General features: G+C 30.6%; 3 protein-coding genes across 4 annotated transcripts; 2 read left to right on the forward strand and 1 right to left on the reverse strand.

Annotated features, from left to right (window-relative positions):
• Positions 1–3,869: 3,869 nt before the first annotated feature.
• Positions 3,870–7,879, forward strand: LOC107609400 (protein NRT1/ PTR FAMILY 8.1). The gene is made up of 5 exons (XM_016311396.3): positions 3,870–4,011; positions 4,374–4,522; positions 4,770–4,987; positions 5,504–6,063; positions 6,528–7,879. The coding sequence occupies exons 2-5, from the start codon at positions 4,417–4,419 to the stop codon at positions 7,360–7,362; spliced, it is 1,719 nt and encodes a 572-aa protein (XP_016166882.1). The 5' UTR covers positions 3,870–4,011; positions 4,374–4,416; the 3' UTR covers positions 7,363–7,879.
• Positions 7,880–11,779: 3,900 nt separating this feature from the next.
• LOC107616289 (uncharacterized) lies at positions 11,780–13,287 on the forward strand. Of its 2 annotated transcripts, none has more exons than XM_016318267.3 (2): positions 11,780–11,902; positions 12,244–13,287. In XM_016318267.3, the coding sequence occupies exons 1-2, from the start codon at positions 11,869–11,871 to the stop codon at positions 12,690–12,692; spliced, it is 483 nt and encodes a 160-aa protein (XP_016173753.1). In that variant the 5' UTR covers positions 11,780–11,868; the 3' UTR covers positions 12,693–13,287. The 2 variants fall into 2 exon arrangements, with proteins under 2 accessions (XP_016173753.1, XP_088357049.1); XM_088500923.1 differs by lacking the exon at positions 11,780–11,902 and adding an exon at positions 11,979–12,145 and having other exon boundaries at positions 12,244–12,836.
• A 1,775-nt stretch (positions 13,288–15,062) lies between these two features.
• On the reverse strand, positions 15,063–17,488 carry LOC107609533 (protein OCTOPUS-like). Its single transcript, XM_016311565.3, has 2 exons — positions 17,351–17,488; positions 15,063–17,263 (listed from the first exon to the last, which is right to left on the reverse strand). Exon 2 carries the CDS (start codon positions 17,227–17,229, stop codon positions 15,526–15,528), a length of 1,704 nt encoding a protein of 567 aa, XP_016167051.2. The 5' UTR covers positions 17,230–17,263; positions 17,351–17,488; the 3' UTR covers positions 15,063–15,525.
• Between the last annotated feature and the right edge of the window lie 6,537 nt (positions 17,489–24,025).

Raw genomic sequence — 24,025 nt, forward strand, 5'->3', positions numbered from 1 at the left:
TGTCATTACTCATGTGGACATGATAATTGATGATAAATGAATGACGTAATTTTCAAACCACAAATATTGATTAATTTTGTTAATGGAAGGTATATACTTTACATTTGAAATCGTTACTTGTTAGATGTTCTTTTTCAAAAGTCATGTGAAGAATTATACTGTGTTGATAACACGCGACGAAACTAATAAAATAATCTTAAAATTTTATTTTATACTTAAAATTTTATTTTAATAATATAAAACAGATCTAAATAAATATTTGAGTATGTTAGTAAAATCTTTTTTTTTGTACGATACAAATGCACTATGTATATCTATACCAAAATTAACTTTTTTCTTAATAAATATATTTGAAACAGTCATTAATAATACTGATAATTGAACATTCTTTTTGTGTGTTAAATATTAATACCAAAATTCAACTTTTTCATCTTTATAGAGATTAAATTTATGAACTTCAAAATATAAGATTGATGGTTAAAATATCATTATTTGTTATGGAATATGTCTCTTTTAATTTATAGAGTGATGATAAAATAATGTGAAAGCTCTGTCCAAAGAGTGCTTTCCAATTTCAAATATAAGCCAATAAGAGGTCCCCTTTTTGTTGTTGTTGTTTTTTTTTTTCTCCTTCTTGAAAGTAATTGCGTGTTTAGCTTTTCCTGAAGCAAACATTATTAATATTAAAAGAGTTTTGCTATCATTGCTTTGGCACTTTGTGTTCCTATGATTCCCCACACGCCTGTGTAGCCTCTCTAAAAAACACAATTTTTTTTCTCTTTCAATCGTTAAGTCTTACACTATAAAATATAGGATAAAATACATATACAAATTAATTCGAGGCCAATATTACATATATCTACTAAAACGAAAAATATTATAAAAATTTATCAAGTATTTATATGTAATTTGAACAAGACTTATTCGAATTATAAAATTTAATATTAATTCGAAACAGTGTAATTCGAATTATGCATTGATGAAATGTTTTAGTAATTCGAATGAGTGAAACGAACTACATGCACGTGAATATAGTTCTAATTCGAAGTGGACTAATTCAAATTACCATAGCTAGCAGCCCAAGATAATTCGAATTGATCTCATTCGAATTATCAATGAATGTCCTATAAATACAGTTCGAGTTCAGCTTTTTTTTTAATGCATGGAATATAAAATATATTTTTTTAAATTTTTAATTTTTAATAAATTTATTTAAATTATATCACAAAAAATATATTATTCCATGCAAAATAATTTTAAAATAGCTTAAAAGATGTTAGGAGTACTATCAAAATTTGTAATGTCCCAATGACTTAAGTAAATACATGCATGTACTCAAACTTTAAATAAAATACTCGACATAGTCAATAATAATTTAAAAATTAAAAAAATATATATTTTATCATCTACTTACCTAAGTCACTCGGACATTACAAATTTTTACAGTACTTCTAACATCTTTTAAGCCATTTTTTTACAATTGTTTTGCATGGAATAAATTTATTTTAATTTTTAAATTATTATTGATTATGTAGAGTATTTTATTTAAAATTTGAGTACATGGATGAATATTTGCATTTAAATTTAATCTTTTTTTTTAAATTTTTTAATTTTTAAATTATTATTGACTATCTAGAATATTTTATTTAAAGTTTGAGTACATGCATATATTACCTAAGTCACTGGGATATTACAAATTTTTATAGCACTCTTAACATCTTTTAAGCCATTTTTTAATTATTTTGCATGAAATAAAATATTTTTTGTGATATAATTTAAATAAATTTATTAAAAAATTAATAATTTAAAAATAAAAAAATATATATTTTATATTCCATGCATTAAAAAAACTGAACTCAGAACTATATTTATAGGGCATTCATTGGTAGTTCGACCGAGACAAATTCAAATTATCTTGTGCTACTAGCCTGCTACTTGTGGTAATTCGAATTAGTCCACTTTAAATTAGAGCTATATTCACGTGCATGTCATTTCACGCTCATTCGAATTACTGCAATATTTCGTCCATGCATAATTCGAATTACACTGTTTCAAATTAGTATTGGATTTTATAATTCGAATGAGTCTCATTTGAATTACATAAAAACACTTGGTAGTTCTTTGTAATATTTTTTTATTTTAGTAGATATGTGTAAAATTGACCTCCAATTAGTTTATATATGCATTTTGCCCTAAAATATATCACTAAGTTTTGTTTAACTAACTAATATAAAAGTTTAGTCACAAAAAAAAAAACTAATATAAAAGTTTATAAAAATATTGAATTTATTTCAATTATTAACATTTAATATTCCAATTATATAAACATTTAACTCTTGTAAATTAAAATATTATATAACTAATTCAGTTCAAAACAATATATGATCAATAATACAAAAAAACCTATACTTACATAACTAAATTAAAATTTACCATTTAATATTATTATAATATATACCAAAGCTATTTTCATGTATTATTTGTATTTTACATGTTATAATATAGTTTTGGCATTACAAACAATGAAGAGAATTTCTCAGTTCTTATGTTTTTTCAACTCTAAAGAGTAAAGAGTAACATGTTCCTTGGAAGATTGCATAACTGATAATATATTTTAAATGATCATTATTTTATTTTGCCAATTATTATGCTTTGTAGCATTTTATGGACAATGGATAATATATGTAATTCAATTCAATTGTTTTTTTTCTCCTTACTTGGATAAGAATTAAGAAATGAAAAAAATATGAGTTTAACTAAGAAATCAATTATTTTTCAATTAATATTAGTTATTTTTTAAAATTATCCTTTTATGATAAATTTTGAATTTTAATATTAAATTTTAAATTCTAAATATTAAATCCTCTAAAAAAAGAGAATTTAAAACATAATTTTATAATAAAAAATTAATATTAAAAATTGATTTTTCATACTTATTCATACTAGCACTCTATGTGAACACTACTAAGTATGAACATAGACTAAAAAATTGAAAAGTCATAGATAACTCATAATGTCCAGCTGACCTAATAACTAGTAGAAGAATCAAAACTTGTCTAAATTTTCTGTGTGCTTTATGTATTTGTCTTTCAGATAAGGTTAGATACTTGGATACCCAAATTAAAGTTTAAAACTATTATTATATATTTATATGTATCTCTCAAGTCTCAATCATTACATGCGGTGGAGACAAGTCAACAGACTCATACTATGAGCCTCTGATTACCTTATAATATTCTAACTTCAACTCACTTTAAAGATTCATTAAAATTTATTAAGAAGCCTCTGATTACAAATTATGCACTAATCTTATTTAAAATTTAGTTAATAATATACTCAATATTCTTGTATTGAGTAAAATATAATGTTAAATATATTAGTAAATATAACAATAACTTTTTCTAGAAGAAATTATCAATTCAGTTCTTGATGGTTACAATTTGACAAAATGTTCCAAAATTTAGGCGAAATTAAAGAAGTACTTTTTTAGTCATAATTTACTCTTCTTAAAATAAAATTTAAGAGAAGTCAAAGTAAAGTGTAAAAATAACATATAATAGTGATGAATTTTTTTATTTAGAGAAAAACTCAAAATCGCCACTCACAATTACTTCAAAAGACAACGAGGTCCTCGACAAAAAAATATCCAACCCGATTCATGAGCTTTACTTTTATGGGACTGATTAGTTCCTATGACAAAAAAAGTGAATGTTATTTTTTTTCTAGTACAGGAACTAATTAGTTCAAAAAAAATCAAAAACCGGATTGGATATTTTTTTTTTTGGCCTCGTTGTCCTTTCGAGATAATTGTGAGGAGTTGGATGGGGTATTCACTCTTTTATTTATTAATCTCAAGCATAATCACTAATAAGTAGTATAATTTTTCCAAATATTCAAAATACAAGGGCAACCTAGAAAGCAGTATTTAAGTACTAAGCTGGGTTCCAATATTTGGATCATTATTCTACTCTTCACATGCTTGCATAAGTTGGCAACTCCTGCATTCAGAAGGTTAGAGAGATTCACTTCTTTCATTCACATGCTTTTAGGTTGATCCTCTCAGATTCTGACTCTACTCTGCAGCCAAAAAGTTGAAAAACACATTTGTTGCTACTTTATTACATCTTTACTTGTTCTGGATTCATGTACTTGAATCCTTAATCTTCATTGAAATATTGGATTGTTCACTGTTGCTTTCTTTTTGGGTAACTATATTGATTCAATCATAATTTCTATAGTTTTGTTCTTCTTCTAAAGGCATCATCTTTTTTTAGCAAAGCTTTTGTAGTTATTATTATTACTTGCTTGCCTTTCAAAATTCAAAAACAATATTCATTCTAATTTATGATTCTGTCCATTGTTTTTTTTCTTAGTATCTGAATTCCTGAATACTTGGGCCAATTCTGAAATACAATAATGGAAGAAGATGATGTTTACACAAAAGATGGGACAGTGGATTATCTTGGAAATCCAGCAAACAAAAAGAGAACAGGAACTTGGAGAGCATGCCCTTTTATCTTGGGTAATTTTTTTGTGTCTGTTGCATTTCCAACTATATGTTTATTAGGGTATGATAATGATATTAAAATTACTCTGGTTCCAGAATATCTGTCATCTTAAAATTTTGGTACGTTGATAACTAAATGTATTTGGACACAAATCGTATCCAAATACATGAAGTTTTGAACGTACCAAGATTTCAGAATGACGGGTATTTTAGAACCACTGACGAATAAGGAAATTAGTGCTTATAATTCATTTACTTACAGGGAATGAATGTTGTGAGAGATTGGCTTACTATGGTATGAGCACAAATCTGGTGCTTTATTTCAAGGAGAGGCTACATCAGCATAGTGCTACTGCTTCCAAAAATGTGTCTAACTGGAGTGGAACATGCTACATAACACCACTGATTGGAGCATTTCTTGCTGATTCATATCTTGGAAGATATTGGACCATTGCTTGTTTCTCAATAATCTATGTTCTTGTGAGTATAAACCTCTTCAATCTGTAACTGTCAAATTGAACAACCATTGTCTTGATGCATTCATTAATCTATCCGAAAATCAGGTAGTTTTGTCAGCAATGTCATCTTTCATAGATAATTTTGGTACTTCACTCTTTTAAGATACCATTTGAAGGGGAGACTTGGAGCAACGATTGAGTTGTCTCTGGATGACCTCAAGGTCACGGATTCAAGTTATCAAGTTAGGCTGCGTACATTACATTCTCTGGGTGTGGCCTTCCCCGGATCCAGTGTTAATGCAGGATGCTTGTACACCTCTTTTAAGATACCATTTAGTCCGAATCGGCAAAATGATATATAAAGAGCGAAGTACCAAAGTTTTGAAGCTCCAATAGTGAGAACTGAATTGCTGGAACTTTTTCCTTGTTGCATATAACATTAGTACATTAATATTGATTCCAAAATCCCAATGCATTCAAAAGTAAAACCAATGTTTCTGTCTAAAAAGGATATAAATCTGTTCTTGTTATTGACCAGGGAATGACACTATTGACATTATCTGCATCAGTTTCTGGTATAAAACCAACTTGCCATGGCCATGGAGATGAAAATTGCCATGCCACCACTCTAGAAAGTACAGTGTGCTTTATAGCTCTTTACCTTATAGCCCTTGGAACAGGTGGAATCAAGCCATGTGTTTCATCCTATGGAGCAGACCAGTTTGATGATGCTGATCCGGTGGAGAAGGAACACAAGAGTTCTTTCTTCAACTGGTTCTATTTCTCAATCAACATTGGTGCTCTCATCGCTTCTTCGCTGTTGGTATGGATTCAGGACAATGTAGGATGGGGATGGGGATTTGGAATACCAGCAGTGGCCATGGCTATTGCAGTGGCAAGTTTCTTTTCAGGTTCTCGGCTGTATCGAAACCAGAAGCCCGGAGGAAGCGCCCTCACTCGGATTATTCAGGTCATAGTAGCATCCATGAGGAAGTATAATGTTAAAGTGCCTAATGATAAGTCTCAGTTGTATGAAATTGCAGACACCGAGTCTGTTATAGAAGGAAGCAGGAAGCTTGATCACACAGATGAGTTAAGGTAAAGCAGTGCCAAAACAAATTTGTGATTTTTCATAACTCAGAATGAAGAGAAATTTTGTGATCATATTTGAATCCTGAAATATGACATGCTGTCCTAAAAATTTGTATTTTTATCCACATCCCCATTTTAGCTTAAGCTTTTGGGAAAATAGTTTTATGACATGGTACCAGAGTTTCTATGACCTAAAGGTCTAGAATTCGATTTTTGTTGATCCCAAAAGAAAGGAGTTCAGTATAAGGCAAATAAAAAGAGAAAGAAAGCCTATGCAAAAATATACAGAAATCCAAAAAAAGCTCTTGCGGGAGGGGCCGTGTTAGAGATATAATCATTCATGTATCTCTTCCTGTCGGCTTAAGCTTCTGGTAGAAATGGTTTCATGAGAAGTTGGACAAGAAAAATTGTCCTGAAAAGCATGTTTCATGTTATCAAATGGGATCTAAGAGTATTATTGTTTGTAACAGGTTTTTTGACAAAGCAGCAGTGGTCGGACAGTTAGATAATCTGAAGGAATCAGTGAATCCATGGAGACTTTGCACTGTAACTCAAGTTGAAGAGCTGAAATCCATTCTGAGATTGCTTCCAATATGGGCAACCGGCATTGTTTTCGCCACTGTCTACGGCCAAATGAGCACATTATTTGTGTTGCAAGGACAAACCATGGATACTCGCGTAGGCAACTCCTCTTTCAAGATTCCACCAGCATCCCTTTCCATATTTGACACCCTCAGTGTCATATTTTGGGTTCCGGTTTATGATCGGTTCATTGTGCCGGTCGCTAGGAAGTTCACCGGCCACAAGAATGGCCTAACACAGGTCCAGAGGATGGGAATAGGCCTCTTCATATCCATATTTTCCATGGTGGCCGCCGCGATTTTGGAAGTCGTTAGGCTCAGAATGGTGAGGAGGCATAATTACTATAACCTTGATGAAGTTCCAATGACAATATTCTGGCAGGTACCTCAGTACTTCCTCATAGGTTGTGCTGAAGTGTTCACATTCATTGGCCAGTTGGAGTTCTTCTATGAACAAGCGCCGGACGCGATGAGGAGCCTGTGTTCTGCTCTGTCACTACTCACTGTTGCCCTTGGACAGTACCTGAGCTCCCTACTCGTAACCATTGTTACAAGGATCAGTACTAGGAATGGCAGCCTTGGATGGATACCAGACAACCTCAACTATGGTCATGTTGACTATTTCTTTTGGCTATTGACAGTTCTAAGTGTCCTGAATTTGATAATATATCTGGTGGTAGCACAGTTTTATACCTATAAGCGAGCTGTCGGAACTCTCCGGTGAAAAAACCGATCACATGTAGGTTTTCGGCTTCAAAACATCCAAACTATGGTTCGAGCGAAAGCTTCTTCGCTCGAATCATAGTTTTGAAGTATTAGAATGGTGTTATTTGAACATAACTGTCATCGTATTTTGTGCTGACATATCATTCGCCTGTTGGTAATAATGGTATGGTATGTTCGAAATATGAAGATGGTTATGTTCAAGAAACATTTCTCATAAAAGTTATGTTGCTGAATCCTAGATTATGAAGTTTGTGAATGAGTGTCATCCTTTGGTGTTTGTAATCTTGGTTTTCTATTTACAATTTTAGATAGAGTTAGTGTTACTGATTAGTAGCATACAGAAATCAATCTCAATGTGAAATCTTTGTAATTCTTCAAAATACCACAAGGTGTAAAGTTCTCATTGTAAAATTATTGCAACTTCATGTGAACATTCTTCTTGGTGAAAGGTCTCTTTTCATCAGCATATTTTAATGAATTTAATTGTAATAGCAATATCATCAGCTTTGAAACAATGTTTGACTCTCATGAAGTCATGATGATAATGATGATGATGATTTTTGAAGTTACAAAAATAATAATTGTACATGATTGATTGATGAAATAAAATATTTTAGCATGTTAATAATAATTTATTGATATTAAATTTTATAGTATAAGAAGATTTATTTTATTTTAGTATGTATGAAGGTTTCATTTCTGCAATTTCACTCTTCCAAACTCAAATAATTACTTCCTTAATCTTAATATATATTCTCCCAATTTTCACGCATTCTATTTGATTCCTTCACAACAACAATAATAATTATTATTATTATTGTTATTATTATTATTATTATTTGACAAATCTCGTGTTTTCTCATTTGTCAGTTTAATATATGTGTTACGGTTAGGGGTAACAAACGGGTCTAAACCCGGCCCACGTAACCCGCCAAAAAATACGGGTCAGGTTGGAAAATTGGGATTGCCAAATAGCAAAAACTCACCTAACCCGCATCGCTTAAACCGCGAGTTTTGGCAGGGCGGGACGGGTTTTTCGCCGGACTTAGTATTTTTTTAGCAAAGGGTATTTTTACATTTTTTTTTGTCAAAACCCAACTTTTTTCAACCCAACTTACAAGAGAATGAAGATAAAAATTGAGTGTTTTAAATTATGTTTATTTTGTTTTAGAAACAATATTTATAATTATGTTTTGGATGAAAACTTGGTTTATAATTATGTTTATTAGATATTTATAATTAATAAGACTTTAATGTTTGTGAGTATAAAAATTATAATTTGTTTATACCTTTAGAAATTATAATAGTTAAAAGTAAAAAACAAAAGAAATTTTTTTATACCTTTATATATATTATTTAATAGTTAAAAGTAAAAAAAAAAAAAAAAAAAAGGATATTTGGCGGGTTTAGCCCGCCGGCTCGCCAGCCCGCCGTTAGGCGGGGAGAGGTGGGATTCTGGGACCGCCTGACTAGGCGGGGCGGGCTTCCCCGCTTGCCACCCCTAGTTACGGTGGGTAACCGGAGATTAATGAATTGGACTGATAAGGTTAGCCCAAACGTCTGGAGGAGAGGACCTCCGGCTTGATTCGCGTCTGGGAGCTACCGTCCGACTTGTGTATGTGAAAGAATGGGGGGTGGTACCTGCAAAGACACTCCAATGTCTAAGATAGCAAAGAGTTTTAGCAGGTTTAGAGAATATTGGAATTTAGAGATACCTGAGGGGTGTCAGTGTATTTATAGTGGTGAATCAATAACTACTGTTAGAATAGTTCTACATTTTAAGGTGGATAACCGTCCCTTTATCTTAGAGAAGTTAAGATATGGCTCCTGAAGTGGGTTGAGAGTTTTTAGGGGCAGTTACTTATTTGAATAAGTGTTATCTGTCAGCTATCATTCAAGTCCAGCTTCTTAGAAAAGGAGTCTGCGTTAGATCCGACCTCTTTCGAGGAGGTCGGTGGGTTGTGAAGGCTAATCTTTGAATTGGGTCTTTTAGGTTTATTTAGACCCGGATTTTAGTGTTGGGTTAGGATATGAACAATGTGTATGTTTAAGTATTTAACACCTACAATTAATTAGATCCAGATCATCTTATATGAACACCTCAATAACAATATAATTTAATTTTAATATAATATTTTTCAATAATGATATAACAATATATTAGGAAAATGAACAACACTACAACAATAAAATATATATTTTTACTTTTTAGTAACTCGTTTAATAGGGAAAAAAAAGTGGAAACTCTCAATATTACTCACATTCTTATGGTAACTTTTCTTAAGAAAAATAATACAGGTGCTTTGTGTAGACAAATATTTTTGAATAACTTAATTGTTAAGTGTGTACATTAGTGTTGATGTTGCTTTCAAAATGCAAGAGATAAAATTTGTATTGAATTTTCTTGATTTTCAAAGACTTGAGTGGTCATACGATATGTTTTTAACTAGTTTTGTTGACTTGTCAAATTTTGAGAAATTTCTTTATAATTTTGTAGTTTCTAGTAGTGATAGTCTTTCATTCATTAATTTATGCAAGTAATTTTGTATTCATATTAGCAATTTTTAAAAATTTTAATTCAACTTAAATTCTTCCACTTAATTATAAGTCGTTGATAACTTTAGTTTAATTGTAAACAATTATATAAATTTAAATGAATAACAGAATTTTAGCTAATATTTAGTCAATATCTGTATTTTTTTTCTTTCTTTTTTTCTTTTTTAACAAAAATTGAAAATCAAGCCTAGGTACTTATGTAGTTAGTTGAATTTGCCCCCCTAATATTTCTACAAAAATTTAGCCAACATAATCTGATTGTTTTAGGAGTTAAATATTGTTATTTCTAAATTGATAATATTACTTCATTTCATAACACTTTGTTGAATTGCCTTATTTGCACGACGGACACATTTTGGATACGATAATTATTTAATACGCGTATTTTTTGTGTCTAACCATATTTTAATAAAAAATTAAAAAAAAATATGTGAACATGTTTGGACACACTTAAATAAAAAAATTCTTTTCTGAACAATTTAAACACAATTAAATACTATCATATATTAACATGTTCAGCCTTATTCTTAACTTGTGTTTTTTAAATGAGTTTAAAAATAGCATATATTATTATTTATTAAAACAAAAAATATTTTAAATACTTTATATAATTAAAAAATTAAAATATTTTAATATCAATAAAATATCAAAATATCATTATAATTTATCTAAATATAATTTATATTTTATATATATATTGTGTCTCCGTATCTTATAAAAATTTAGAATTCGTGTGTCCACGTATTCTGTGTCGTACCGTAATCGTGTCGGTGTGACGGTGTCTGTACATCATAGGTGTACTCTCAATTCTCAAAGTTATCAATTTTCTCCTTTTTCTTTTTCAACATGAGCAAAAAAAATTGTATTATTAATTACCCTTTTGTACATTGTTAACAAAATCAGACCGGACTGATTGGTTCAACTGGAAAATCGGTGAATCGGATTATATATCGGTTCGGTCCGGTGCTTGGACCGTACAAGGAATCGAACCCTTGCCCTCAAAAAAACTAAAAGACTCCACAACCACCAGGCTAGCGTGTTTTCTATTAAAATTTATGCAAATTATAATATATATAGATATCTTTTATCAAATAGTTTACTTTTATTTAATTTATTTTAATTTTAATTATAAAATCACTCATTTTTAAATTAATTATATTTTTATTTAACAATAATTATAAACTCACTTATTTTTTTATAATTATATAATATCTATTAATATTATTTTTTAATAAATACTTGTAGTATATAATAGTATAATAAATATAAACTAATTAATAAATTATTAAAATTTAAAAATAATAGTTATTTTAATATAAAAACAAAATAAAAATATTTGTGATAGAGTAAAAATAACAAAATATTTATTGTTCATGTTTCATATTGTTTTAAAATAACTTGATATTTTTTAAAATGTTAGTAAAAATATGTATTTTAAATTTTAATTTTAAACTTTTGACTATTTTTTATTTTTTATTTACATAGGACCGGATCAAACGGTTTAACCAATAACCCACCGATTGAACCAATAATCTAGTAATCCAGTGATTTGATCGGTTCGATTATCGGTTCGGTTCTGACAACTATGCTTTTGTATATTTAAATATGTTTTTGATAACAAATATTTTTAGAGCATTAGTTAAGGTTACCATTAGGAAATTTTTTTTATCCTTTTTAATAAATGTATTATAATATTAACTTTCCCATAAAAAAAAAAAAAAAAACCTTATTTTTTGTCTTAGAAGTTGTGAGTAATTTGAAAAGAGGATATAAGTGTTATTAAGAGAAATCAGTGTTATTAATTTGGAAGTAATGAAATTCATCCCTTTTTTTATTTATAAAATAACTTTTCCACATTTGAATTATGAACTTATGATTTTGAAGGGTGACACAAAAAACTCCCACTCCCACCCACCCAAAATCAAAGACTAGAACTTGGACCTTTGAAATGTTCCCCAAGCGTTTTCAGGACCCCAAAACAGGTATCTTTCAATCAATTATTCTTAAACCATTTCTTCAAGATGTGTTTGGTTTCTACTTTTCTCTTCTATTTTTAATTTTAATTAGTATAAAAAATATCACTTTTTGCTGTTTTCTATTTTAGATTATGTTAATAAAACAGTAACAAGTAATTTTTTTGAAGTGAAACATGATTTAAATGTTGCTTGGGGAGCTATGTTTTTTCAATATAACTCCAAATTTTGTTACCAACTGCTCGATGAAATGTCTGAACGAAAACTTCGATGCTCTTTTTCCTTTAATTTTTTTTTCTCTTTCTCTGTTTCTTTTGAACTTATTCTACACTGTGTTTCGTTGATTTCAGGTTTCAAGATGCTGAGTTCAATGCATGCCAAGAAATACCTGAAGAAAATTGGGTTTGAAAGTGAAGATTACTTCTTTTGGAAACAAGTTGGGAAAGCCCTACTTTGCACCTACACCATAATGGGTGGTTTTTGGCTTTACAATGGTGGAGCTTCAAAGTTGAAGCCTCAGCTGAAGGTAGACCAGGAGCGAGCCGATAACCAGCAACGGCCAGAGGAAGAGCAGGAGCTAGACCATAAACAGCACCAACAGTTCCCATTGGCCAGCAATTTAGAAGAAATGAAGGAGTTTGTTTCTGATATTGGAACAAAGATTGGTTTAAAAGGGATGGTTGAGAATGATAAGGAGCTAGATGGCAAGAAGTTTGAGCAGGAAGCACAGAAGTTGTGGATGAAGATGAGGAATGAGGTTGTTTCTGAGCTTCAAGAGAAGGGAATTGATGTGGAATGAATACAATTCAATGCAATGCAAATGGCAAATGCCATTTCATTTGTGAACTTGATTGTGACTAGAGTAGAACACAACATGTTAGGAAACATAATGCATGGTTAGTAGTGAAGTAATACTTTTCTGTGTATAAATAAATGTTTAACATTGAATCGTTATCAAAATTGGACCGGATCGGCCATTTGGTCCGAACAAAATTGGACCGGATCGGCCATTTGGTCCGAACGGCGGTGTACTAGCTGCTTGTTTTATTCGGTTCTCCAATTAGATCGGATATGCACACAACTCCGGCAAACCTGGAATGAACGGCCTATTTTGAGATCAAGCCGGACTGGTTCGAAGGCTAGAACGACACTGTATTTGAGGTTGGAAATAATTCAAAAATTTCAAGGTGTGTTACCCCTCCTCTACAACCATTTATGTTTGTATATTTATCTAATTAAATAGAATTCAACCAGTTTGACCAGTGATTCATTGGTGGTGGGTTCACTAATAACCCTATGTTTTGGCTGAGTTGATTACTAATCTGGGTTTAGTGAATATGCATTGAATGGTGATAAATGGAGGGAAAAAATGATTAGTATCAACTTTCAATTCACTATGTGCGTTTAGCTTTTTTTTTTTTTCTCACTTTCATATTTACAAGATCAGGTAATATGAATGGAACAAAATTGTCAAGTGGGTCATTGTTGCTTTGTTCATAAGTCCGATAGGCGTGATTATTTGGCATTACCTTTAGCGTCAGCTTTTGAATTTCGATGTCACGTAGGGCAACAATAATATGATCAGTTGTTAAAAGATTATAGAGAAAGTTAGTCAAACTATGATTACAAGATAGTATAGAACGAGTATAATTACAAGTGAATTGCTAAAAGGAGACATTTCTCTTCATCACAAGTAAATAAAAAGAAGAAGAGAACCTCAATGGGGAAAAAATTTAAGCATGGAATCCATTATTGTAACTCAGTGGTGCACCAATGCACTAGTACTATGAAAAGTAGTTGCCAAAGTTTCAAGACGCTCAGAATCCAGTCTTGATCTATCTTTTTGATGTTTTTGAAAATAAATTATATATTTGAATTTATATTCGTTTAAAACTTAGGAGAACAGTTTCATAGATTCGAGTAAAATTTTTAAATTTGGAAGATCTCAAGGAAGGAAACATTCCAAGGAATCAAGGAAGAAAACACAACATGAAGCATTTCTGGCAAACAAGTTATGTGGGACGATGAACAAAATGATGGTTTTAAAAACTTGAAATTGAAGAACATGTATGTGATTAAAACATTTTCATGAGTGAGATATGTCTTTTTCTGATTCATCATCATAATGTTATATGGTCAAAATGTTGTTGAAATAGTGGCAAAAAAGTGAAAGCACTTTAGGCAAAGTAATCAACCGACCAATGTTTAAATCAAATCTTCCTAGCTACCAGTCAAGATCTGAAGCTGTGCCACCTTTTTTTATCAACAAAATGATGAAAAATTCAAAAAGAAGTTTCTGAGTAACTATCAGTGGTTGAAGTACATATATGCAGAAAAACCTTCATGGCAAATAATTGGAGTATGGACTTTAAGCATAAGATAGTTCACCAGATAACAGCTACACCGGGACATATATATCAAAACAGTTGCAGAGAGATATCAACAACATTATATTATAAAAGTTTAAATACTAAATACAATTTAGTAAACCTATAGAAGAACAGCACACTCAGTATTGCTTCTAAAACTGTAAATAATTATCATCTTTATTAATAGCAGATATTTACTTTTAACATAACCGAAAATACAGATTGGCCTGACTAAGATATCAGACTCTGAAGTAAATCAAATTCAATTATTTACAAATCTATGTCCATGTTTCAAATATACCCGAAGCAGCACATTAATTTAATGAGAATAAAGTTAGAGAAAAGCTAGGTAAAACAACATAAAAGCTTTGATGTCCAATGGAGGTAATATAGATTCTCAGTATGCCATCCTCAATTTTGAGCCATTTAGATTAATAAATAAATAAAGTAATGAATAAAAGAAGTACACTAGAATGCAATGAAAGAAAAAGTTATCAAGTTAGCAACAGCATGCACAAATCATCTTAAATGATAAGTTGGAAAAACCAGCATTCATACAAAAGATGAAAAACCAGTACCAATCATTGGAACTATAGTTTTAAGCAATGCAATTCAACAGTACCCCTTAAAAGAATGCAATTTAAATTCTTTCAAGCTCTTGCTTGACAAGATAGACAAGATTAAAATTCTTAATCAATCTTCCTCTTATGCAAATTGCCTGCATGCTCCACATTTTATGGACAACGTGATAAATCTAAATAAAAGAAATTACCATATCAGTAGCCAATGGAATAGATACCTTGATGCCAATGTTTCTAACTTCAAATTTTTATAACCAAGAAGCAGGATATGGACATTTCAGAGCCCTGAACAAATATTATCTAACAAGGAAGTTTGTATAACCAATTAGCTCTAGTTCATGAGATCTATGACAATAACATAGCTGAAAGATAAAGTAGAAAATATAAACAAACTTTTTGAGAACTTAGTAACTATCTTCTTGCCTAAATTAAAAAGTTATGTTGCAATAAACTCTAGCAAAATTCAACTATTGTAGACTTATTAATCCTAGCAGTGTTGCAATCAGAAGTTTACCGTGCCAATTGCATATGGAAAAGTATACCTATTTCTGCTCCCAACATCACTCTAAAAATAGAAACCAGAATGTAACAATGTGATGTACTTTTCTCTCTTGAACAACAAGAGTTCAGACCAGATATGCTCTTACAAACAGCTTTTCAAGACATTTTTGGCCATTGCATTCTAATCCTTTGAGCTACTCTTTCCTGAAATGCTTCGCTTATAGTTCTTCAAAGGAGTAAAATAGAACCTTAACAAGCCGGTGTCAACATTACCCGGTGAATAACTAACGCTTCGGTTCCTTTGAAGTGTAAACTCTTTTCTTCCATTCAAAATACTGCCATTGGTCTCTGGAGTACCGACAAATCCATTGACTAAACCATCTGTTCTACAGGGATTTCTACAGCTAACACTGTAACTTCGAATAAGCTTCTGGCTAACAGACTCGCTCGTGTTTCCATTAACCACCCTCCTCAGCTTCTGCCAAGACTCGGTGACCGGCTTATTAACAACCGTGTCTCCTGATCCACGCTCTTCTTCTACCGCCTTAGCTTCCCTTTTCCTCTGCACCAACCCCAACTTGTTCAACTTCTTGACCCACTTATGGAACTTATTCAACCCTTTTTGATTATTAACCCCATTTGCAACATCATGGACATTCTTAGAACCAGACATCATTGCAAAAGCAGACTGAACATGACCATTCAAGTTCTCATTCTGTGAATCGTTCTGATCAGTTATCAGCACCTTTGCCCCATAGAACAACTCATTGGTTGCAGGGGAAACCTTGGCATTGGACAACACTCTCAATTCATCAACATCTGCCATTGATTGCTTCCTCCTAGAGCTTGACCTGTCAAAACTCCTCCTCCTCCGCTGCTGATTCATCGCATCGGAATAGTAATCTTTGGTCTGAGAAGAACCACCAGGACAATTCTCTCCACCACTTTCCAAACTCACCACCTCTTGTTCCTCCTCATTCTCCTCCAAAACCCTCTCATTAACATGAACCATTGGAGAGAACCTTGCACACGATGTTCTCCCAATCAAATAGCCATCCCAAGAAGCTCGAGCCGCCTCAAACGACAACCTCGAATCGTCCAACGACATTCTTCCTGCATCAACATCAACAGACAATCTCGGATCAGTGTCACACGACCTTCTCCGCAAAAATCCGTACTCTCCAACCTCCGATTGAGTCTCCCTATACCCTCTCATCACATCACTATCCAAACCGCAGGGTCCATTACCGCCACCGCGTCCTCCGCCGTCATCGTCGGCGGCGGTGGCAGTGTTCTCCTTCGATTTACGTTTCCGCCTCCATTTTCTCAATCTCTTGCAGAAACTCCCCGCAATGTCGATCAAATCTCTCCCAGCGTTCTTCCTTCTCCGCAATTCGAGATCTATGAACTCCTTCATCGTCTTCGTCTCTTCATAATCTTCGTCTGAAACAAAATCATCGACGCAAACCCTTACCGCCTCATTGCCACCGTTCTCACGCTCCTCCACAGTTATCTCGAATCGCGAATCGACGTCGAGGTTCCGATTCGGGCGCTTCTTCTCGTCGCCATCGTCAATGTCGAAGAGGTCCGAAAGCTTGTTCCGGGATGTCGCCGCAGCAGGCAGTCGGACCTCGCAGGACCGACGCCGTGGAACGACGTCGGCGGAGGAGGATGACGGGAGAGGACCACTGCCGGAGCATGATTTGGTGCGACGGAGCTCCGGCGAGCGGCGGGAGCGATGTCCTTGGGTAGCGGGGGGAGGAGGATCGTCGGAGGAGGATTCAATGCCGGCGAGGCGTTCACGGAGGCAAGAAGCGCAGAAACCGGTAACAGGTTTGGTAGGGTGGCGGTGACAGCTGGCAAAACGGTGCGTTTTGGAAGTCATGGAAAGAGTGTGTTTATGTGAACATGTTGAAACACTAAAAAACAGTGAGTGAGTGAAAGTGAAGAAGAAGAAAAGAAGATAATGTAATGTGTTTTAGTGAATTGTGAAGGAAGAGTGTTACCTCTTTTGTGTTGTTACGAGTATCTTTGAAGATTTGTGTGTAGTGTTCTCTTCTGTGCAGATTGCAGAATGAAGGAATCTTTGTGGGTGAAGGTGTGATTATGGATGAAACCGGGTGAAATGGCCAAACAGATCCCATAGGAAACCCTTCATAAACCCGGCTTCATTTACTAATATGATGTGTTTTGATAAATTTTAAATAATAAATTTATAAATTATTATTTTTATTAATATGACAATACATACATAATTAGATAAAAAAATTTACGTGTAATAATCTTTATGTTAAGTTAATAATTAAAAACTTTTAAATAATTTAAATAAATTATTATTTATTAATTCTCAACTATTAGTTTATATAAAGACTATTACATGTGAATTTTCACCAATTAGTTATCGTGAGTTTATGCTAAGGATTGATCTGAAATTCTATTTAATGGTTTGTTGATAGACAATAGATTGTAGTGTATACAATACAATGCAGTATTCAAACTTTTGACATTTATTTAAAGAGGTAAAGTATATTTTTTGTTCTTGAAATTTGGCAAAAAATTTTAAAATATCCTTAAGTTTTATTTTGTTTCAATTTTGTCTCAAAAGTTTTCGACTTGCATCAAATATACCCCTAACAGCTAAATTTTTAAAAAATTTAAGATCAATCTAACAATAATGCATGAAAATGATACTTAATTTGCTTGTGTTGAGGGTTGTTCTTGTTGTTGAATTGGTCTTAAGTTTTTCGAAAAATTAGCCGTCAATGGTATATTTGATGTAAATCGAAAACTTTTGAGACAAAATTGAAACAAAATAAAACTTAAGAATATTTTTGAAATTTTTGTCAAATTTTAGGGACAAAAAATATACTTTACTCTTATTTAAATAAATAAAAAAACTAACTACTCGACCAATCTAATTTAATTTTATTTGAACAAATTCCAATGTAGCTCACAGAAAATAAGAATATAATATTTCTTAAAAAATATTATGATATTAAAGGTAATATAAGTTCAAAAATACTAGTGTCCAAGCTTTTTTATAACTAAATTTAACCAAGTTGTTTAAAAATAAAAATCCGCACCACTTTCTCTTTTCTTTAACGATCGTCACATTCCTTCTTCTTTTTTTTTTCTTTAAAGTCGTCGTCATCATCAATGCCGCCACCGTTGTCGACTATTTTTTTCATGTTATTGTTGATATTGTTATTGTTGTTAATTTTTTTTCTTTTTTTTTCTCGTCATCCTCTTTTATTATCATTATCAACGTCCTTATCATCTTCATTTTCTTCTCTTATAAATGTGTAAAAAATTAGAGCACATAAATTTTGATACACAACACATAAATTTTTGTGTACGGCACACAAATTTTAGTATACAGTACAAAATTTTTTTAAGGATCATATGCCCAAAACATTGACACTCAACCAATAAAATACATATAACATAAATTTGTGTGAACAATATAAAAATCTTGTTGCATAGCATATAATTTTTTATGTGCATTCGTTTAGAACTACATATCTAGAACATTGACTCATCTAACTAATAAAATACATTCGCTCAAAAAATTGTGCTATGTGCAAAGATTTGTGTGCTATATACAAAAATATATGTGCTATGCGTAAAAATATTTGTACTACATCAAGTTCACGTTATGTGTAAAATTTTGTGTGTTAAGTTTCAAAAATTTGTGTGCTATATAAATAAGTTTTTGTGCTCTCCAACAAAGATTATGTGTATGCTGCAAAAAGCGCGAAAAATAAGGAATAGTGATGTATGCATGCATTTTGTTTCACTTGACTTCGCACCAACTTAGTTAAATTTGGTTAAAAAAAACTTGTACATATAACATCATTCATATAAATTATAATTTTTTAAGAAAAAAAATATATCCAGCTCATTTAAAATTTAAAATAAAAAGATAATTAACTAAAATATTCCTTTAAATATTAATATAAAATGTAATAAAAAAATTAAATTTATTTAGTTAATAATGAGTTCTATCTCAAATAAATATTTCATTTTTATTCCATATATTAATTAAAAAAATACTTGAAAATATTTAATCGAGTACGTATTTTCTTTTCCAACTTACATTAATCCATAGATTATTAATGAAATAAATAAATTTTCTATTGAAAGGCACTTATTTGGGTCTAAGTAGCTATAATTTATATTAATAAAATTATTATTTTGTTAGAAAAATAAACACTAAAATCTGTTCATATCAAATGACTTTAATATTGTATGTAGTACGTGTAAATATATTTTAGAATTTTTAATTTAAAAATACATAATTTCTAAAAAAATTATCTTTTAAAAAAAATAAAAGAGAATTTTGACTATGGCTCACATCATGATTACTTTAAGAAAAAAATTGTTACTAGAAATACCTTGAACATTTTTAGTTTTATGACAATAATTTATTCTTTAAAATATTTAAGAATTAAAATAAATATTTAATTTTATGAATTTTAAATTGTAAAAATATAGAGCCAATCAATTTGAGAAATAGAAGGTACATTTGCAATTATTATCCTTTTAATAGGGATGAATTCTCTCAAAATTTTTAGGTGATTTTATAAAATATGATCTTACATGGTATATATGACTAATATGAGAAGTTTTGTATAATATAAATCATACTTTACAATAAAAATTTACGAAAATATATTTCTTTTTTTAAGTCCTAATAAGTGTTATTTATAGAGATTTTTATTTTATGATTTATATATCTGGAATTCATTTAATGAACTTGAGTTCTTACTTCTTAAGAGCTCCAAAAAACTAAATGCTAGAGTTACATACGTTGTATCATACTCCTTTAATTCTGAAATTCTATAGGTAAAATTATTTATTTTTGCTATACAATCAATAATTGACGTATTGCATTAAAAAGATCTGAAACTTTATCGTTTATAAGCCATTATTATTTTTCACTTGTCACATATAAATACAATAATTTAACGAAAATATTTAATAACAAAAAAATTAATTAAAAATAAGTAATTTTATTTAATATTTATTAATTTTAATAATAATTAATAATTAAATTTTGATATATTTTTTTTTTCTTGCACACATTACCGATAATTTAAATTGAGATGCTTTCTTTCTTTCTTTCACGTGTATTACTAATTAATGAAGCGTTAAATATTTGAATGAAAAGTGTTGTTTTTTTTTAAAAAGGTTTAATTTGGATCGAGGAACTGGTATTAAAAAATAAAGGATAAGAAAGAAGATTGGTCTCAATAAGTTTCTAACTAATTTTTTTTTTAAATTAGGAATAAGATTCAAATTCAAAACTTTTAAGTGATAATAAAAAAATTATGTCATTTAAATTATAATCCTTTGACAAAATTCAACTAATTAAGCAATGCAAAAACCCTACAAATGAATTGTAGTCCTTCCAACCCTACAATCTCTTCACTTAAGCAACAAGCAAATAACACGTTTCAATATTGGATTATTAGTTCTCTTCTTACAATTTAGTGAATATGATTATTCTTGTAGTCTTTTCTCTTGCTTTGAAAATATTCAAGATAAGTCTTATATTTATAATTAATTATTATAGCCAATAATTGAAATGAAATGCCTTATAGCGAAAGACTCCTAATCAATTTCATATATTTATAATACTACAATAATAATGTGTCTTAATTAAATATAATAAAATTAGTATCTATATAATAAAAGCATATTAAATTATGTTCTACATTATTTCTGGCTTTTGTGTTACAGGTTTTCTTTGGCTAGCTGAACTTATTAATCTTTGCCTATTTGTAATAATTTAATTTTTAACCTGTCCAAAATTCCAAATATCTTTTTTTTTTTTCATGCATTATTATTATTCTGATTTCTGATATCTCTACCTGCATGCCTAAGCTGTGGTCACAATCTAAACTTTTTTTTTTTGTCCCACCTAGAAGCAATAGGATGATACACACAATTGACTTTTTCGATTCATTCCTTATTAATTCAATAATATAACCTAAGTTTTAGTTTTTATTTTTTATTTTTTATTATTATTTTAAAATTATTTATGAAAACATTTTTTATTATTTTTATTTTTCTTACAAAATAAAAAAAATACAAATCAAATAAATCTCAACCTTTTAAAAATATTTAAAATAATAAATATTAGAAGATCAGTAAATATTTATTTTTTTAATTAATAGTTAATCAATAATATTTAAAAATATAAAATAAAAGTATATTATTAAATTGTTAAATTAAAAAATTATATTAAACTAATAACTAAAAATGATCCGTAAACTTTGTTCGTATAAAAATTTAAGACATCCATCAGTGGTTATTTCGAGTATTTTATTTGTTTAGCATACTATACTTATTTTTATTCTAGGGATCTATATTAATATATTATTATAAAATCTTGTAGACCTAAAATAATAGATGTTATTATCATGGAATAAAGAAGGGTGCATGCGCGGGGAGTAATTGTAGCCACTAGCCAATGAGGAAATTCTTGTGCTTTTATTAGCGCTAATGGATTGATTAGTAGCTATCAATAAATAGGAGTATTTTTTAGTCTTAGCTTTTTTTATTTTTCAAGTTATTAGTGTGAAAGTTTAATTTAGTTCAAAATTAAAATGGATACTATTTTTAGAGTTTAGTAGTTAACAAGTATACATACATTATGTATTGGTTTAATTACTCTGTTGGTCCCTATAGTTTCACTAAATTTTTAATTAGGTCCCTATACTTTTTTTCCATTCAATTGGGTCCCTACACTGCTTTTAATTTTGTAATTACGTCCTTTTCATGTTAAAAATGTTAAAATTTACATAATATTTTTACCAGAATGTATGCGGTCAAAGATTTAATTAAGTTTTTAATTATAAATACCTTCAATTTGCGAATAAATATTCAGTTAACTCTAATATTTTTTACACTATGAAGGACTTAATTACAAAATTATAGTAGTGTAGGGATCCAATTGAAAGGAAAAAAAGTATAGGGACCTAATTAAAAATTTGGTGAAACTATAGGGACCAACAGAGTAATTAAACCTTATGTATTCTAATGGTATTTGTTAACATTTAAAATATGCAATTTTCTGTGAGGAGATTTTAGAGAGGAATCAAGTGAGATAACATAAGATGAGAAGACATCACATCTAACTCAAAACCTTAAGATAATAAGTTAATGGGTCTCTCATCTTATAAACTCCTCACTTTTTCTTGCTTTCTTTGATGTGGGACTAACTTCAACACTCCTCACACTTGCAATATTAACAATCTCCCCCTCAAGTGTGAGCCTCCACATCAAGCATCAACTTCCCCCTTTTTCTAGCTCCTCCACCACGGGTATTCGTCCATCACACCGTCGCAAAATACTGCGGGACATGCCGCCCGGACCACCTTTGCCGGAAAGACTTTTGATGCTTCACCTTGAATACCCCTTAAAATCAGACCGATTAAACCATCGGCTCTGATACCATTTGTTGGGCCAACCGTAGAGAGCTCTCGACCACCAGAGAGATTTTGGGGAGGAATCAAGTGAGATAACATAAGATGAGAAAACACCACACACTACAAGAGACACGCCGAATAGCAGCGGTTTTTTTAAAAACCGCCGCAAAATGAAATTTCAGCGGTTCCACAAGCGTTGCTTGTTAAGGGGTGGAGATTTGATTTTGCGGCGGTTTTGAGAAACCGCTGGCACAACCGCTGCAAATCAGATAATTAATTTTGTAGCGGTTGCAAAACTGCCACTATTTTGGTGAGTGGATTTAAAAAAAAACTGCGGCGATTTTAAAATTGCCGCAAATTTGGGTGGTTTTTTTTTTAAAAAATCCGACAGTTTTGAACCGCCGCAATTATCATACATAAGCTTAAAAAAACTGACAGTTTTAAACTATAATATAATTTTTACAAATTCTAGCTTTCATAACCTTTCATAAAAAAATATGACAGTTTCAAAGTCCATTATCCTCTAATATCTAGTAACACATTAATTTAAGCAATCATGGTGGCAAAACAGGGCAACTCTTACTAATATGTACTAGCAGCATATTGTTTTTCTATTGTTTTATTGTTCTATATCATACCTTTTCTTTGATTTCTTATTAGTGATAAATGTAGAAGTTTTTAAGATGGTATTTATTTTAGGAAGAAAATTGGGCATCATTCTCTTGTACATCAATATAAATCTATACAGAATGAAAAAATATTACAATTAACACAATATACTAATAACTGAAATTCAAAAAAGGAGTATAATAAAATCCAGAACCATTATAATGTAAGATCAACATATAGGTTTAAGGTATACCATTCTAAATATTGTATGCGATCTGCTACTCCTAGCGTTCATATTTGTTCATATATTAGAAACATGCCATTGAAGCCATTGAGCACAGCATGAATTATATCCTTAGCGAGCAGCTCGTAGAAGCCATGGGTGCTAGTTTCATCGAACACATGATCTGCAAGTAGCATAGAAACATGAAAAAAAAGTAACGAAAATCAAATTGAAATTGCAAAAACCTTGAAGTAATGTGAATAAGTAGAGGAAGAAGAAGAAGAAGAAGAAATAGAATATACCAAAAAGCATAAAAAGAGTTAGAGAGTGGTGTGTCGTGAATCCTGTGAAGCAAAACACGATTCTCTTTGACCTTCCAGAAGCTCCATTAGAGAAGTCTTCGAAAACTAGAGGGC

Source organism: Arachis ipaensis, chromosome B1 (assembly GCF_059453495.1).
Source record: "Arachis ipaensis isolate K30076 ecotype BB chromosome B1, ASM5945349v1, whole genome shotgun sequence".
NCBI lineage: Eukaryota > Viridiplantae > Streptophyta > Magnoliopsida > Fabales > Fabaceae > Arachis > Arachis ipaensis.